The sequence below is a fragment of the Bufo bufo genome, chromosome 11 (assembly GCF_905171765.1).
Source record: "Bufo bufo chromosome 11, aBufBuf1.1, whole genome shotgun sequence".
NCBI lineage: Eukaryota > Metazoa > Chordata > Amphibia > Anura > Bufonidae > Bufo > Bufo bufo.
The window spans coordinates 1981319-1999296 of NC_053399.1; the positions used below are offsets into that span (position 1 = coordinate 1981319).

Here is a 17978-nt window from a genome sequence, read left to right on the forward strand (position 1 = left end):
GTTCAGTGTGTAGGTGCCCAGGCTGCTCTGCCTTCTTTTCACTTTACTCCTCCCCAGCCTTTGCCCGCCCTCCAAGTCTCTTGCCTCATCGATAGGTTCGGACTTGGAGGGCGGGTAAAGGCAGAGGCTGGGGAGGAGTAAAGTGAAAAGAAGGCAGAGCAGATTCTTACAGACGCGGCGATACCTTATATATGTCTTTTTTTAAAATTTTATTTATGTTTTACACTAGATTATCTTTTTATGAATAAAAAAAAAACATTTTTGTATCTCTAAAGTCCAAGAGTCATTTGTTTTTTAGTTTTTAGCCGAGTATCTTAGTTAGGGGCTCATTTTTTGCGGGATGAGAGGACTGTTTTATTGGCACTATTTTGGGGGGCATATGACTTTTTGATTGCTTGCTATTACAATTTTTGTGATGTAAGGTGACAAAAAAAACGGTTTTATTTTATCTTTTTGACAGTGTTCATCTGAGGGGTTAGGTCATGGGGTATTTTTATATAGCAGATTCTTACGGACGCGGCGATACCTAATACGTTAACTTTTTTTTTATTTATTTTAGTTTTACTAAATAATATTTTTGAAACATTTTTTGTTTTGTTTTAGTGTCTCAAGTTTTTTAGTGTCCCAGTTTTTTATCCGATTGTCAGTGGCTAAATTGGGATATAAATGTAGTACTCCATGGAAGTGTGGTACTCCCTGAAGCAACCATCAATGCAGAGGCCCGGATGATCGGGGCACGTGTCACACTGAGTGGTGGTGTCCTTCCGTATCCCCCTCTGGTGACACACTCTGCACCTTTTTTGGGTCCGTCCCTTCTTTCCAGTATGGGGGACCACACCTGGAAAGTGTTGGCCAGGGACGATCCGGGCGCCTCCAATTCCCGAGGTACTCCGGCCTGCTCTTTCCCGGTCCGAAAAGATCAGGTCCTTGAGGACTGCCTCATAGAATTGGAGGAATGTCCCTGTGCTGCCAGCGCTCCGGGACAGCACAAAAGATTTGTACAAGGCAACCTGCACCAAGTAGACCGCAACTTTTTCATACCATGCCCGCATGGCGTTATACGGATTAAGGACTTGATCAGAGAGATCCACTCCTCCCATATACCGATTGTAGTCGACGATACAATCAGGCTTGAGGACCGTTGCCGCGGTACCTCGCACAGGGACAGGGGTGATGCCGTTACCGTGAATTGCGGACAGTACAAAGACATCCCTCTTGTCCTTATATCTGACCAGCAACAGGTTTACACTCGTAAGGGCACGGGTCTCACCCCTGGGATAGGTACCTGGATGGGGTGGGTAGGGAGGCCGCGTTGATTTTTCCGCACGGTCCCACAAGCGGACGTGGATCTGGCGGCAAGGGACTGGAACAAGGGGATACTAGTATAAAAGTTGTCCACGTACAAGTGGTAACCCTTATCCAGCAGTGGGTGCATAAGGTCCCACACAAGTTTCCCGCTAACACCCAGAGTGGGGGGACATTCTGGGGGTTCAATACGGGAATCTCGTCCCTCGTACACACGAAACTTGTAAGTGTACCCTGAGGTACTCTCACAAAGTTTGTATAGCTTCACGCCATACCTCGCCCGCTTGGAGGGCACATACTGGCGGAAAATTTGTCTCCCATGAAACCAATGAGAGACTCATCATCCGCGACCTCCCTTCCATGTACATAGGCCTCCAAAAATATGGCCCCAAAGTGATCGATGACCGGCCTGATTTTGTACAGACGGTCATAGGCAGGATCACCTTGGGGGGACATGCTGCATTATCTGCATAATGCAGACATTTCCGGATGGCCTCAAACCGGGTACGTGTCATGGACGTACTGTAAAGTGGGGTCTGGTAGAGGACGTCCCCACTCCAGTAATGCCTGACACTGTTTGTTTTTTTAATAGGTCCATATGCAGCATGAAGCCCCAAAACGTCCTCATCTCGGCTGCACTGACCGGAGTCCAGCCACCGGCCCTGGCCAAAAAGGAGCCCGGGTGCTGAGCCACGAACTGTTGGGCGTACAGGTTCGTCTGCTCCAACATCAGATTCACAAATGGGTCACTGAAAAAAAGACTAAAGTAGTCGTATTCAGTGAAGCCCACTGTGGGAATCTGGATTCCTGGTTGGCCTACAAAATCCGGAATCTTCGGCTCAAATCGCTCTGGGGTTCACCATGCAAGTTCACCGGTAGGCCGAAAAACTAGTACGAGCCCCAGAGCTGCTCGTACTAGGGTGGGCCATAGGGTCCCTGGCATGGCGGTGCCCTTGCTCCGCTTGGGGGCTCATCATCATCGCTAGATGATTTGAGCAGGCACCGGGTTCCGATCACTGCCCGGTGATCGGAAATACATAGGACGTAGCGGTACACCCTGTGTCCTTAAGGACCGGGACATCAGGGCGTACCAGTACAGGTTAAAGGGGTTCTCCGGGAATTAAGAAAATGAAAATACTTAAATATTACTTTATTATAAATCTATTCCCAAAAGCTTTCATTAGTTATAACGGCTCGTTTTCTCTGGTGAGCGATCGTCAGGAGAAATAAGATGGCCGCCGTCCGATTAGTGCACACAGAACCTGTCCTGAGCACACAGGAGGACAAGTTCCTTCACAGCTGCCTCCGCCTCTCTGCTCGTCAGGGATTATGATCCTGAATACAGTTCTTTGTGGGAATGGAGCTGATGAGGAGACATGAAGTACGGAGAGGACGGACGGACGGTAATGGAGACTGCATACAAGGGCTGCTGCATTCCTACAGAGATTCAGCTGAAGATCTTATCATCTCTATTCAGGATCATAATCCCTGACGAGCAGAGAGGAGGAGGAGGAGGAGGCAGCTGTGAAGGAACTGGTCCTCCTGTGTGATCAGGACAGGTCCTGTGTGCACTAATCGGACGGCGGCTATTTTATTTCTCATGATGATCGCTCCCCAGACGAAACGAGCCGTTATAACTAATGAACGGTATTTGGGAATAGATTTATAATAAAGTAATATTTAAGTATTTTCCTTTTCTTAATTCCCGGAGAACCCGTTTAAGCTGTACTCTTCATTTCAGTCCAGCGCAGGACCTTCCTCCCCATGCGCTCTCCTGCTGCCGCTAATCGCACAGATCAGTGTGGGCAGGGAGAGAGAGGCGAGTGCACAGCTCTCACTGATCAGGCAGAGCGCTGAATGTGCGCTCTGCCTGATCATTATGGACCTGGCCATGCCAGATCTCCCCGACTGCCGTTTATAAGATGCAGACAGGCTCTTCCTAATGTACATTGATTCTCCATGTTGCCTCCTTTGCTGGCTGGATTCATTTTCCATCCCATTGTAGACGGCTCGTTTCCATGGTTACGACCACCCTGCACTCCATCAGCGTGGCCGTGCTTGCATAGTATAAAAAAGTGCCAGCCTATGTGCGCTCCCATGGTCTTGGCCACCAGAGAGGCCATCATTTTTTCCTACAGTGTGCAAGCACGACCACCGCTGAAGGATTGCAGGGTGGTCGTAGCCATGGAAACGAGCAGTGTATATGGTGATGGAAAAATGAATCCAGCAAAGGAGGCAACATGGAGATTCACAAGACATTAGGAAGTGTCTGGTATTAACGGGTCTACAGGATCACTGCCCCTTGCTGAAGTGAGAGGACCCCTTTAAGGAGACAAAATAGAGGTTGTAAAGCGGTCACATTGAGAAATTTCCTCAATGAGAGGTTTAACTTCTGACCAAAAAGTCCTAATTAAGGGGCAAGACCAAAACAAGTGTGGCAAGGTCCCCTCCAGCGAGCCGCATCTCCACAGTGGTGGTCACACTGAACCCCGTCATTTAACCCCTCAGATGCTGCCATATTCAAGAGCAATCGCAGCATCTGTGAGGGTAGGCAGAGGGATGTGGCTCTTTCTGATCACAGTGAAATGGCAGGGCTCCGATCGGTTACCATGACAGCCCGGGCCTGCTGAGCCTTCCCAGGACCGTCAGTAATCTCCCTGCTGCGCTGTGCACGAGGCAGAGCTCAGCAGGAAGTGCGGGAGAATGACGTTTACCACAATAGATCTCTGTTAGGGTGAATGGGACAAGGGATCAAAAGATCAAAGGTTATAACCCCCTAAGGCTACTTTCACTGCACTGGCCACCAATGAGTTAAATACAGGGGAGGGTCTGTGCCCTGCTGCCTGGCAGCACCTGTCAGTCATGTACACAGTTCTTAGTATATTCAAACTTGAAGCGTCCCCATCACCATGGGAACGCCTCTGTGTTAGAATATACTGTCGGATATGAGTTTTCACGAAGTGAAAAATCAGATCTGAAAAAATCTGTTATGCAGACGGATCCAAGCTTTTGCATTATAGGAGCGGATCCGTCTGTACAGACACCAGACGGATCCGCTCCGAACGCAAGTGTGAAAGTACCCTAAAGGGGATAATAGTTAAGTAAAAAAATAAAAAAGTTAGGAAAAATATTTTAAAAAAACACTAAAATAATAAAAAGTTTAAATCATCTTGCTTTCCTAATTTTACATGCAAAATATATATACACAATAAAAAAATAAAGATATCAGGTATCGCTGAACTATTAAAATATAAAAAACTTTCCTGTGCTGTGAACGCCGTAACGGAAAAAAACCAAAACAAATGATTCACTGTTTTTCAGTCATCTCGTCCCCCTCAAAAATTTGAATAACAGTGATCAAAAAGTTGTACAAACCACAAAAATGGTTTCAATAAAAACCCTCAAAAAAACAGGCCCCTACAGCTCTCTGGACGGAAAATAAAAAGTTATGGCTGTCAGAAAATGGCGATGCAAAGAAAATATAGTTTTTTCAAAGGTTTTCATTTTTTTTAAAAGTAATAAAATAAAACCTCTAGAAGTTTCTCGTCGCCGTAATCGTATTGAGCCGCAGAATAACGACCTCCTGTTTTAGCGCACGTTGAATGCTGTATTGTCAAAATCCCAAAAGCCTAGTCGGAATTGTGTTTTTATTTTCAATTTTATCCCACAGAATTTTTCCTCGTTTTCAAATAAAAGACACGATAAATTTAATGGAGCATTTTGTCCCTCAAAAAATAAGCCCTCATATGGTTGCGCGAATGGAAAAAGAAAAAAGTTATGGCTATTGGAACGTGGGGAGGAAAAATCCAAAATGAAATGAAAATAGGGCCGGTTCTTCAGGGGTTAAGGGTGATGTCAGACCGAGAAGTTTGGCACGGTTCACACTATGGTCAGTCTCTGTGGGGAAGATGGACGCCAGAACAGCGTCCGGGCCCTCGGCAGTGGAGCCGTTGTACCTGTCCTCTACAGTCCATATAGCTTACTACCTGGTGTGAACCGGCTGGACCTCCTGCTCCAGGGAGCTGCACTATTGTGGCAAAACCAACCTCGCCACTGGGTTTCGGAGGGGCCTGGCTACCAGCCTCTTGCCTCAGCATTAGGCCTCATGCACACGACCGTATTTTTTTGCGGTCCGCAAAACGGGGTTCCGTTTTCCCGTGATCCGTGACCGTTTTTTCGTCCGTGGGTCTTCCTTGATTTTTGGAGGATCCACGGACATGAAAAAAAAGTCGTTTTGGTGTCCGCCTGGCCGTGCGGAGCCAAACGGATCCGTCCTGAATTACAATGCAAGTCAATGGGGACGGATCAGTTTGACGTTGACACAATATGGTGCCATTTCAAACGGATCCGTCCCCATTGACTTTCAATGTAAAGTCTGGAGTCCCTTTTATACCATCAGATCAGAGTTTTCTCCAATCCGATGGTATATTTTAACTTGAAGCGTCCCCATCACCATGGGAACGCCTCTATGTTAGAATATACTGTCTGATATGAGTTAGATCGTGAAACCTCATTTCCGACAGTATATTCTAACACAGAGGCGTTCCCATGGTGATGGGGACGCTTCTACTTAGGATATACTACAAACTGTGTACATGACTGCCCCCTGCTGCCTAGCAGCATCCGATCTCTTACAGGGGGCTGTGATCAGCACAATTAACCCCTCAGGTGCCGCACCTGAAGGGGTTAATTGTACTATCATATCCCCCTGTAAGAGATCAGGGCTGCCAGGCAGCAGGGGGCAGACCCCCCCCCCTGCCAGGCAGCAGGGGGCAGACCCCCCCCCCCCCCTCCCCAGTTTGAATATCATTGGTGGCCAGTGCGGCCCCCCCCCCCCTTCCTCCCTCTATTGTAATAATTCGTTGGTGGCACAGTGTGCGCCCCCCCCCCCCCTTCCTCCCTCTATTGTAAAAATTCGTTGGTGGCACAGTGTGCGCCCCCCCCCCCCCTCCCTCCCTCTATTGTAATAAATCGTTGGTGGCACAGTGTGCGCCCCCCCCCCCTTCCTCCCTCTATTGTAATAATTCGTTGGTGGCACAGTGTGCGCCCCCCCCCTCCCTCCATTGTAATAAATCGTTGGTGGCACAGTGTGCGCCCCCCCCCCCCCCTTCCTCCCTCTATTGTAATAATTCGTTGGTGGCACAGTGTGCGCCCCACCCCCTCCCTCCCTCTATTGTAATAAATCGTTGGTGGCACAGTGTGCGCCCCCCCCCCTTCCTCCCTCTATTGTATTAATTCGTTGGTGGCACAGTGTGCGCCCCACCCCCTTCCTCCCTCTATTGTAATAAATCGTTGGTGGCACAGTGTGCACCCCCCATTGGCCCCCCCTCCCTCTATAGCATTAACAACATTGGTGGCCAGTGTGCGGCCTCCCATCTCCCCCCCCGATCATTGGTGGCAGCGGGTTACTAGCAATAGTACAATAGTAAAAGATTCATACTTACCTGGGAGCTGCAATGTTCGTGTCAGGCCGGGAGCTCCTCCTACTAGTAAGTGACAGTTTATTTAGCAATGCGCCGCACAGACCTGAGGCTGTCACTTACCAGTAGGAGGAGCTCCCGGCCGGACACGAACATCGCAGCAGCAGCCAGCAGCAGGTAAGTATGAATCTTCTACTATTGTACTATTGCTAAGTAACCATGGCAACCAGGACTGTAGTAGCGTCCCGGTTGCCATGGTTACCAATCGGAGCCCCAGCGATTAAACTGGGACTCCGATCGGAACTCCGCTGCCACCAATGTTGGGGGGGGGAGATGGGAGGCCGCACACTGGCCACCAATGTTGTTAATGCTATAGAGGGAGGGGGGGCCGATGGAGGGCGCACACTGTGCCACCACCGAATTATTACAATAGAGGGAGGGAGGGGGGGGGGGGGGCGCACACTGTGCCACCAACGAATTATTACAATAGAGGGAGGGGGGGGGGCCGCACTGGCCATCAATGATATTCAAACTGGGGAGGGGGGGGGGTCTGCCCCCTGCTGCCTGGCAGCCCTGATCTCTTACAGGGGGATATGATAGTACAATTAACCCTTTCAGGTGCCGCACCTGAAGGGGTTAATTGTGCTGATCACGGCCCCCTGTAAGAGATCGGATGCTGCCAGGCAGCAGGGGGCAGTCTTGTACACAGTTTGTAGTGTATTCTAACTAGAAGCGTCCCCATCACCATGGGAACGCTTCTGTGTTAGAATATACTGTGGGTTCTGAGTTTTCACGAAGTGAAAACTCAGCTTTGAAAAAGCTTTTATGCAGACGGATCTTCGGATCCGTCTGTATAAAAACTAACCTACGGCCACGGATGCCAATCTTGTGTGCATCCGTGTTCTTTCACGGACCCATTGACTTGAATGGGTCCGTGAACCGTTGGCCGTGAAAAAAATAGGACAGGTCATATTTTTTTCACGGCCACGAAACACAGCTCACGGATGCGGCTGCCAAACGGTGCATTTTCAGTTTTTTCCACGGACCCATTGAAAGTCAATGGGTCCGCGAAAAAAAACGGAAAACGGCACAACGGCCACGGATGCACACAACGGTCGTGTGCATGAGGCCTTATGGCCCATACTAACTTTAAAGGAGCAGACAGACCGGCCGCACAGCTTAAATCTGTCTTTGGAATTGTATTGTATGTTATGTGAGGGACCCAGATAGCCCATTTTATTGTATTTGTGTATTCTGAGTGCCATTCCCCTAATGATATGCCCTCAGACTTGAGCTATCTGGGGATATGTTAAATGTCTGTGTTTGCTGTGGGGGTGTGACATTGTGTGTTTGGGTGGTGATGTCTGTCCTGTTGTCCCCACATGTGTATTGGTGATTCCCCTTTGTCCTGAGAGATAATTGAATTGCTCCTCGGGTGTCTCCAGGGCAGAGAGGAGGAAACCATGATGCATTGTGGGGATGTGTTGTGTCTGTGTATCCTGAGTGCTACGTATCTGTCCTGTGTCACAGTCTTCCTTCTGGTCCCCTAGGAACGTGTCCACCAGATGGGGACCTGCATAAATACGGGCGGGTAGCCCTCAATAAAGTGTTCCTGTTTTATACCTTCATGAAGTCTTGGCTCATGTTTTGGGGATGGAATAACTACACTCTTGGGGATTGCTATATCATAATACTCTCCTGAGTATAAGCTCTTGCAAGAGCTTGCTCCTGGTTCCTGTCTCTGGATTTAGGAGAGATTCACACACTGGAGCCTGGAGCCTTGTCATGGTCCAGGGTGGGTAGGAGACGGCGAGACCTCCACCAAGCTTCGGCGGTTCGTGGGGTCTGCAGTGCTGACGGGGTCAAGTGGAGTGCTTGGAGTCCTCGGGAAGCACTAGGAGCATCTATCGACGGAGGTACCCGGTCGGGGTGCTAGGCGTTCCGTTACAACTATGATGGCAGCACTGAAGGCCTGGGGCAGGACGCTCCTAAAGACGGTTTTCTAATTGGTGCAACTTTTACAAAAAAGATTAAAACAGAAAAACATGGAGAGAGAAGGCGCCATCAGTAAATCTGCCAGCGAGCGCCAGGTACGGCGACAACTCATTACTTACTCGCAACCATCAGTGGCGCCATAACGCCGATTGTCAGTTCTGCAGTGTGGTAGACCCATAGTTCAGACAGGAAGTGCGCCAGAGCCATGATGAACGTCCACAGGGTGATGTGATAGAGCCTGGGGGCCGAAAGAGGCACAATCAGAACAAGGGGGAGGGGGGGGGGGGGGGGGGGGGGGGGCAGAGAGAGGCATGATCAGAACAAGGGGGGGGGGGATGGGGCAGAGAGAGGCACGATCAGAACAAGGGGGGGGGGGGGGGGGGGGGGATGGGGCAGAGAGAGGCACGATCAGAACAAGGGGGGGGGGGGATGGGGCAGAGAGAGGCACGATCAGAACAAGGGGGGGGGGGGGGGATGGGGCAGAGAGAGGCAGGATCAGAACAAGGGGGGGGGCCGAAAGAGGCAGGATAAGAACAAGGGGGGGGGGAGATGGGGCAGAGAGAGGCACGATCAGAAAGAGGTACAGTTGGGACGAGAAGGGGATGAGGCAGAAAGTGACATAGGACAAGAGTGGAGGATGGGCAGCTGACATCTGAACACTTACGTTTTATTTTGGATGTCTATGGCGCATACGCAGCGGATCACAGAGGCGAGCAGTGTCCAGATCCCAAATGTCCGCGCCTGCAGACCATTTACTTGGAAAGTGAGAGGAAAGCGAGGGTTAGACAGCCCCCAAAAGTTATATGTACATGTTACCCCCATCATTACATACAGGTGACATCACCAGTCCTCCTCCTCCCCCACAATGCCAGCTTTCCGGGCAGTTCCGATCACTAGGAGATTCCAGAATGGGAGATGTCGGAATAATACAGGAGAAGAGGATTTACTCTGGCATCATGGGAAAGACAATCGGAAAGAGAGTGGTGGGAGGCTCCACGATAAAGTACAGGTTTACCCCAATTGAGGCACTCCGCCATCATCCCGCCCACTGCGTCCTCCAGACGATCCAACTGCGCGGATCTATGGCTCCTCTCCATCCCAGCACTGGCAAGCGGATCTATACCAAGTGTGACCCCGAGCCTGCCCCCCACTATTAGGAGACATTGTGACCCCGAGCCTGCCCCCCACTATTAGGAGACAGTGGGACCCCGAGCCTGCCCCCCACTATTAGGAGACATTGTGACCCTGAGCCTGCCCCCCACTATTAGGAGACAGTGTGACCCTGAGCCTGCACCCCACTATTAGGAGACAGTGGGACCCCGAGCCTGCACCCCACTATTAGGAGACAGTGTGACCCCGAGCCTGCCCCCCACTATTAGGAGACAGTGTGAACCTGAGCCTGCCCCCCACTATTAGGAGACATTGTGACCCTGAGCCTGCCCCCCACTATTAGGAGACATTGTGAACCTGAGCCTGCCCCCCACTATTAGGAGACAGTGGGACCCCGAGCCTGCCCCCCACTATTAGGAGACAGTGGGACCCCGAGCCTGCCCCCCACTATTAGGAGACATTGTGACCCTGAGCCTGCCCCCCACTATTAGGAGACAGTGTGAACCTGAGCCTGCCCCCCACTATTAGGAGACAGTGTGACCCCGAGCCTGCACCCCACTATTAGGAGACAGTGGGACCCCGAGCCTGCCCCCCACTATTAGGAGACAGTGGGACCCCGAGCCTGCCCCCCACTATTAGGAGACATTGTGACCCTGAGCCTGCCCCCCACTATTAGGAGACATTGTGACCCTGAGCCTGCACCCCACTATTAGGAGACATTGTGACCCCGAGCCTGCACCCCACTATTAGGAGACATTGTGACACTGAGCCTGCCCCCCACTATTAGGAGACAGTGTGAACCTGAGCCTGCCCCCCACTATTAGGAGACAGTGGGACCCCGAGCCTGCCCCCCACTATTAGGAGACAGTGTGAACCTGAGCCTGCCCCCCACTATTAGGAGACAGTGTGAACCTGAGCCTGCCCCCCACTATTAGGAGACAGTGGGACCCCGAGCCTGCCCCCCACTATTAGGAGACAGTGGGACCCCGAGCCTGCCCCCCACTATTAGGAGACATTGTGACCCTGAGCCTGCCCCCCACTATTAGGAGACATTGTGACCCTGAGCCTGCCCCCCACTATTAGGAGACAGTGTGAACCTGAGCCTGCCCCCCACTATTAGGAGACAGTGTGACCCCGAGCCTGCACCCCACTATTAGGAGACAGTGGGACCCCGAGCCTGCCCCCCACTATTAGGAGACAGTGGGACCCCGAGCCTGCCCCCCACTATTAGGAGACATTGTGACCCTGAGCCTGCCCCCCACTATTAGGAGACATTGTGACCCTGAGCCTGCACCCCACTATTAGGAGACATTGTGACCCCGAGCCTGCACCCCACTATTAGGAGACATTGTGACCCCGAGCCTGCCCCCCACTATTAGGAGACAGTGGGACCCTGAGCCTGCCCCCCACTATTAGGAGACAGTGTGACCCCGAGCCTGCCCCCCACTATTAGGAGACATTGTGACCCTGAGCCTGCCCCCCACTATTAGGAGACATTGTGAACCTGAGCCTGCACCCCACTATTAGGAGACAGTGTGACCCTGAGCCTGCCCCCCACTATTAGGAGACAGTGTGACCCTGAGCCTGCCCCCCACTATTAGGAGACAGTGTGAACCTGAGCCTGCCCCCCACTATTAGGAGACAGTGTGAACCTGAGCCTGCCCCCCACTATTAGGAGACATTGTGACCCCGAGCCTGCCCCCCACTATTAGGAGACATTGGGACCCCGAGCCTGCCCCCCACTATTAGGAGACAGTGTGACCCCGAGCCTGCCCCCCACTATTAGGAGACATTGTGACCCCGAGCCTGCCCCCCACTATTAGGAGACAGTGTGAACCTGAGCCTGCCCCCCACTATTAGGAGACAGTGTGACCCTGAGCCTGCACCCCACTATTAGGAGACAGTGTGAACCCGAGCCTGCCCCCCACTATTAGGAGACATTGTGACCCCGAGCCTGCCCCCCACTATTAGGAGACAGTGTGAACCTGCACCCCACTATTAGGAGACAGTGTGAACCTGAGCCTGCCCCCCACTATTAGGAGACATTGTGACCCTGAGCCTGCACCCCACTATTAGGAGACAGTGTGAACCTGAGCCTGCCCCCCACTATTAGGAGACATTGTGACCCCGAGCCTGCCCCCCACTATTAGGAGACATTGGGACCCCGAGCCTGCCCCCCACTATTAGGAGACAGTGGGACCCCGAGCCTGCCCCCCACTATTAGGAGACATTGTGAACCTGAGCCTGCCCCCCACTATTAGGAGACAGTGGGACCCCGAGCCTGCACCCCACTATTAGGAGACATTGTGACCCTGAGCCTGCCCCCCACTATTAAGAGACATTGTGACCCCGAGCCTGCACCCCACTATTAGGAGACATTGGGACCCCGAGCCTGCCCCCCCCCCCCCCACTATTAGGAGACATTGTGACCCCGAGCCTGCCCCCCACTATTAGGAGACATTGTGACCCCGAGCCTGCCCCCCACTATTAGGAGACATTGTGACCCTGAGCCTGCCCCCCACTATTAGGAGACAGTGTGAACCTGAGCCTGCCCCCCACTATTAGGAGACATTGTGACCCTGAGCCTGCCCCCCACTATTAGGAGACAGTGTGACCCTGAGCCTGCCCCCCACTATTAGGAGACAGTGTGAACCTGAGCCTGCACCCCACTATTAGGAGACAGTGTGAACCTGAGCCTGCCCCCCACTATTAGGAGACATTGTGACCCCGAGCCTGCCCCCCACTATTAGGAGACATTGTGACCCCGAGCCTGCCCCCCACTATTAGGAGACAGTGTGACCCTGAGCCTGCCCCCCACTATTAGGAGACAGTGTGAACCTGAGCCTGCCCCCCACTATTAGGAGACAGTGTGAACCTGAGCCTGCCCCCCACTATTAGGAGACATTGTGACCCCGAGCCTGCCCCCCACTATTAGGAGACATTGGGACCCCGAGCCTGCCCCCCACTATTAGGAGACAGTGGGACCCCGAGCCTGCCCCCCACTATTAGGAGACATTGTGAACCTGAGCCTGCCCCCCACTATTAGGAGACAGTGGGACCCCGAGCCTGCACCCCACTATTAGGAGACAGTGTGACCCTGAGCCTGCACCCCACTATTAGGAGACAGTGTGACCCTGAGCCTGCACCCCACTATTAGGAGACAGTGTGACCCTGAGCCTGCCCCCCACTATTAGGAGACATTGTGACCCTGAGCCTGCCCCCCACTATTAAGAGACATTGTGACCCCGAGCCTGCACCCCACTATTAGGAGACATTGGGACCCCGAGCCTGCCCCCCCCCCCCCACTATTAGGAGACATTGTGACCCCGAGCCTGCCCCCCACTATTAGGAGACATTGTGACCCCGAGCCTGCCCCCCACTATTAGGAGACATTGTGACCCTGAGCCTGCCCCCCACTATTAGGAGACAGTGTGAACCTGAGCCTGCCCCCCACTATTAGGAGACATTGTGACCCCGAGCCTGCCCCCCACTATTAGGAGACATTGTGACCCCGAGCCTGCCCCCCACTATTAGGAGACATTGTGACCCCGAGCCTGCACCCCACTATTAGGAGACAGTGGGACCCCGAGCCTGCCCCCCACTATTAGGAGACAGTGTGACCCCGAGCCTGCCCCCCACTATTAGGAGACAGTGTGAACCTGAGCCTGCCCCCCACTATTAGGAGACAGTGTGAACCTGAGCCTGCCCCCCACTATTAGGAGACAGTGTGAACCTGAGCCTGCCCCCCACTATTAGGAGACATTGTGACCCTGAGCCTGCACCCCACTATTAGGAGACAGTGTGACCCTGAGCCTGCCCCCCACTATTAGGAGACAGTGTGAACCTGAGCCTGCCCCCCACTATTAGGAGACAGTGTGAACCTGAGCCTGCCCCCCACTATTAGGAGACAGTGTGAACCTGAGCCTGCACCCCACTATTAGGAGACAGTGTGACCTTGAGCCTGCCCCCCACTATTAGGAGACATTGTGACCCCGAGCCTGCACCCCACTATTAGGAGACAGTGTGACCCTGAGCCTGCCCCCCACTATTAGGAGACATTGTGACCCTGAGCCTGCACCCCACTATTAGGAGACATTGGGACCCCGAGCCTGCCCCCCCCCCCCACTATTAGGAGACATTGTGACCCCGAGCCTGCCCCCCACTATTAGGAGACATTGTGACCCCGAGCCTGCCCCCCACTATTAGGAGACATTGTGACCCCGAGCCTGCACCCCACTATTAGGAGACAGTGGGACCCCGAGCCTGCCCCCCACTATTAGGAGACAGTGTGAACCTGAGCCTGCCCCCCACTATTAGGAGACAGTGTGAACCTGAGCCTGCCCCCCACTATTAGGAGACATTGTGACCCTGAGCCTGCACCCCACTATTAGGAGACAGTGTGACCCTGAGCCTGCCCCCCACTATTAGGAGACAGTGTGAACCTGAGCCTGCCCCCCACTATTAGGAGACAGTGTGAACCTGAGCCTGCCCCCCACTATTAGGAGACAGTGTGAACCTGAGCCTGCCCCCCACTATTAGGAGACAGTGTGAACCTGAGCCTGCCCCCCACTATTAGGAGACATTGTGACCCCGAGCCTGCCCCCCACTATTAGGAGACAGTGTGAACCTGAGCCTGCCCCCCACTATTAGGAGACATTGTGACCCCGAGCCTGCCCCCCACTATTAGGAGACAGTGTGAACCTGAGCCTGCCCCCCACTATTAGGAGACAGTGTGAACCTGAGCCTGCCCCCCACTATTAGGAGACATTGTGACCCTGAGCCTGCCCCCCACTATTAGGAGACAGTGTGACCCTGAGCCTGCCCCCCACTATTAGGAGACAGTGTGACCCTGAGCCTGCCCCCCACTATTAGGAGACATTGTGAACCTGAGCCTGCCCCCCACTATTAGGAGACAGTGTGACCCTGAGCCTGCACCCCACTATTAGGAGACATTGTGACCCCGAGCCTGCACCCCACTATTAGGAGACATTGTGACCCCGAGCCTGCACCCCACTATTAGGAGACATTGTGACCCCGAGCCTGCCCCCCACTATTAGGAGACAGTGTGAACCTGAGCCTGCCCCCCACTATTAGGAGACATTGTGACCCTGAGCCTGCCCCCCACTATTAGGAGACATTGTGACCCCGAGCCTGCCCCCCACTATTAGGAGACAGTGTGACCCTGAGCCTGCCCCCCACTATTAGGAGACAGTGTGACCCTGAGCCTGCCCCCCACTATTAGGAGACAGTGTGACCCTGAGCCTGCACCCCACTATTAGGAGACAGTGTGAACCTGAGCCTGCCCCCCACTATTAGGAGACAGTGTGAACCTGAGCCTGCCCCCCACTATTAGGAGACATTGGGACCCCGAGCCTGCCCCCCACTATTAGGAGACAGTGTGAACCTGAGCCTGCCCCCCACTATTAGGAGACATTGTGACCCTGAGCCTGCCCCCCACTATTAGGAAACAGTGTGACCCTGAGCCTGCCCCCCACTATTAGGAGACATTGTGACCCTGAGCCTGCACCCCACTATTAGGAGACAGGGTGACCCCGAGCCTGCCCCCCACTATTAGGAGACAGTGTGAACCTGAGCCTGCCCCCCACTATTAGGAGACATTGGGACCCCGAGCCTGCACCCCACTATTAGGAGACAGTGTGACCCCGAGCCTGCCCCCCACTATTAGGAGACAGTGTGACCCTGAGCCTGCCCCCCACTATTAGGAGACAGTGTGACCCTGAGCCTGCCCCCCACTATTAGGAGACAGTGGGACCCCGAGCCTGCCCCCCACTATTAGGAGACATTGTGACCCCGAGCCTGCCCCCCACTATTAGGAGACAGTGTGAACCTGAGCCTGCCCCCCACTATTAGGAGACAGTGTGAACCTGAGCCTGCCCCCCACTATTAGGAGACAGTGTGAACCTGAGCCTGCCCCCCACTATTAGGAGACAGTGTGAACCTGAGCCTGCCCCCCACTATTAGGAGACATTGTGAACCTGAGCCTGCCCCCCACTATTAGGAGACAGTGGGAACCTGAGCCTGCCCCCCACTATTAGGAGACAGTGTGAACCTGAGCCTGCCCCCCACTATTAGGAGACATTGTGACCCTGAGCCTGCCCCCCACTATTAGGAGACATTGTGACCCTGAGCCTGCACCCCACTATTAGGAGACATTGGGACCCCGAGCCTGCCCCCCCCCCCACTATTAGGAGACATTGTGACCCCGAGCCTGCCCCCCACTATTAGGAGACAGTGTGACCCCGAGCCTGCCCCCCACTATTAGGAGACATTGTGACCCCGAGCCTGCCCCCCACTATTAGGAGACATTGTGACCCCGAGCCTGCCCCCCACTATTAGGAGACATTGTGACCCCGAGCCTGCCCCCCACTATTAGGAGACATTGTGACCCCGAGCCTGCCCCCCACTATTAGGAGACAGTGTGAACCTGAGCCTGCCCCCCACTATTAGGAGACAGTGTGACCCTGAGCCTGCCCCCCACTATTAGGAGACAGTGTGAACCTGAGCCTGCCCCCCACTATTAGGAGACATTGTGACCCTGAGCCTGCACCCCACTATTAGGAGACAGTGTGACCCTGAGCCTGCCCCCAACTATTAGGAGACAGTGTGAACCTGAGCCTGCCCCCCACTATTAGGAGACATTGTGACCCCGAGCCTGCCCCCCACTATTAGGAGACAGTGTGAACCTGAGCCTGCCCCCCACTATTAGGAGACAGTGTGAACCTGAGCCTGCCCCCCACTATTAGGAGACAGTGTGACCCTGAGCCTGCCCCCCACTATTAGGAGACAGTGTGAACCTGAGCCTGCCCCCCACTATTAGGAGACAGTGTGAACCTGAGCCTGCCCCCCACTATTAGGAGACAGTGTGAACCTGAGCCTGCCCCCCACTATTAGAAGACATTGTGACCCTGAGCCTGCCCCCCACTATTAGGAGACATTGTGACCCCGAGCCTGCCCCCCACTATTAGGAGACAGTGTGACCCTGAGCCTGCCCCCCACTATTAGGAGACAGTGTGAACCTGAGCCTGCACCCCACTATTAGGAGACAGTGTGACCCTGAGCCTGCACCCCACTATTAGGAGACATTGTGACCCCGAGCCTGCCCCCCACTATTAGGAGACATTGTGACCCTGAGCCTGCACCCCACTATTAGGAGACATTGGGACCCCGAGCCTGCCCCCCCCCCCCCCCACTATTAGGAGACATTGTGACCCCGAGCCTGCCCCCCACTATTAGGAGACATTGTGACCCCGAGCCTGCCCCCCACTATTAGGAGACATTGTGACCCCGAGCCTGCACCCCACTATTAGGAGACAGTGGGACCCCGAGCCTGCCCCCCACTATTAGGAGACAGTGTGACCCCGAGCCTGCCCCCCACTATTAGGAGACAGTGTGAACCTGAGCCTGCCCCCCACTATTAGGAGACAGTGTGAACCTGAGCCTGCCCCCCACTATTAGGAGACAGTGTGAACCTGAGCCTGCCCCCCACTATTAGGAGACATTGTGACCCTGAGCCTGCACCCCACTATTAGGAGACAGTGTGACCCTGAGCCTGCCCCCCACTATTAGGAGACAGTGTGAACCTGAGCCTGCCCCCCACTATTAGGAGACAGTGTGAACCTGAGCCTGCCCCCCACTATTAGGAGACAGTGTGAACCTGAGCCTGCACCCCACTATTAGGAGACATTGTGACCCTGAGCCTGCACCCCACTATTAGGAGACAGTGTGACCTTGAGCCTGCCCCCCACTATTAGGAGACATTGTGACCCCGAGCCTGCACCCCACTATTAGGAGACAGTGTGACCCTGAGCCTGCCCCCCACTATTAGGAGACATTGTGACCCTGAGCCTGCACCCCACTATTAGGAGACATTGGGACCCCGAGCCTGCCCCCCCCCCCCCACTATTAGGAGACATTGTGACCCCGAGCCTGCCCCCCACTATTAGGAGACATTGTGACCCCGAGCCTGCCCCCCACTATTAGGAGACATTGTGACCCCGAGCCTGCACCCCACTATTAGGAGACAGTGTGAACCTGAGCCTGCCCCCCACTATTAGGAGACAGTGTGACCCCGAGCCTGCCCCCCACTATTAGGAGACAGTGTGACCCTGAGCCTGCCCCCCACTATTA

At 53.8% G+C, this 17978-nt stretch overlaps 1 protein-coding gene across 1 annotated transcript in view; it reads right to left on the reverse strand.

The window, feature by feature from the left end:
• Positions 1-9542, reverse strand: part of ERG28 (ergosterol biosynthesis 28 homolog) — a 19084-nt gene extending 9542 nt beyond the window's left edge. Inside the window, exons 1-2 of the mRNA XM_040412368.1 lie at positions 9385-9542; positions 8840-8958 (exon numbers count right to left, since the gene is read on the reverse strand). Coding sequence (XP_040268302.1) covers positions 8840-8958; positions 9385-9542 — 277 coding nt within the window. The remainder of the gene's footprint in view (positions 1-8839; positions 8959-9384) is intronic.
• Between the last annotated feature and the right edge of the window lie 8436 nt (positions 9543-17978).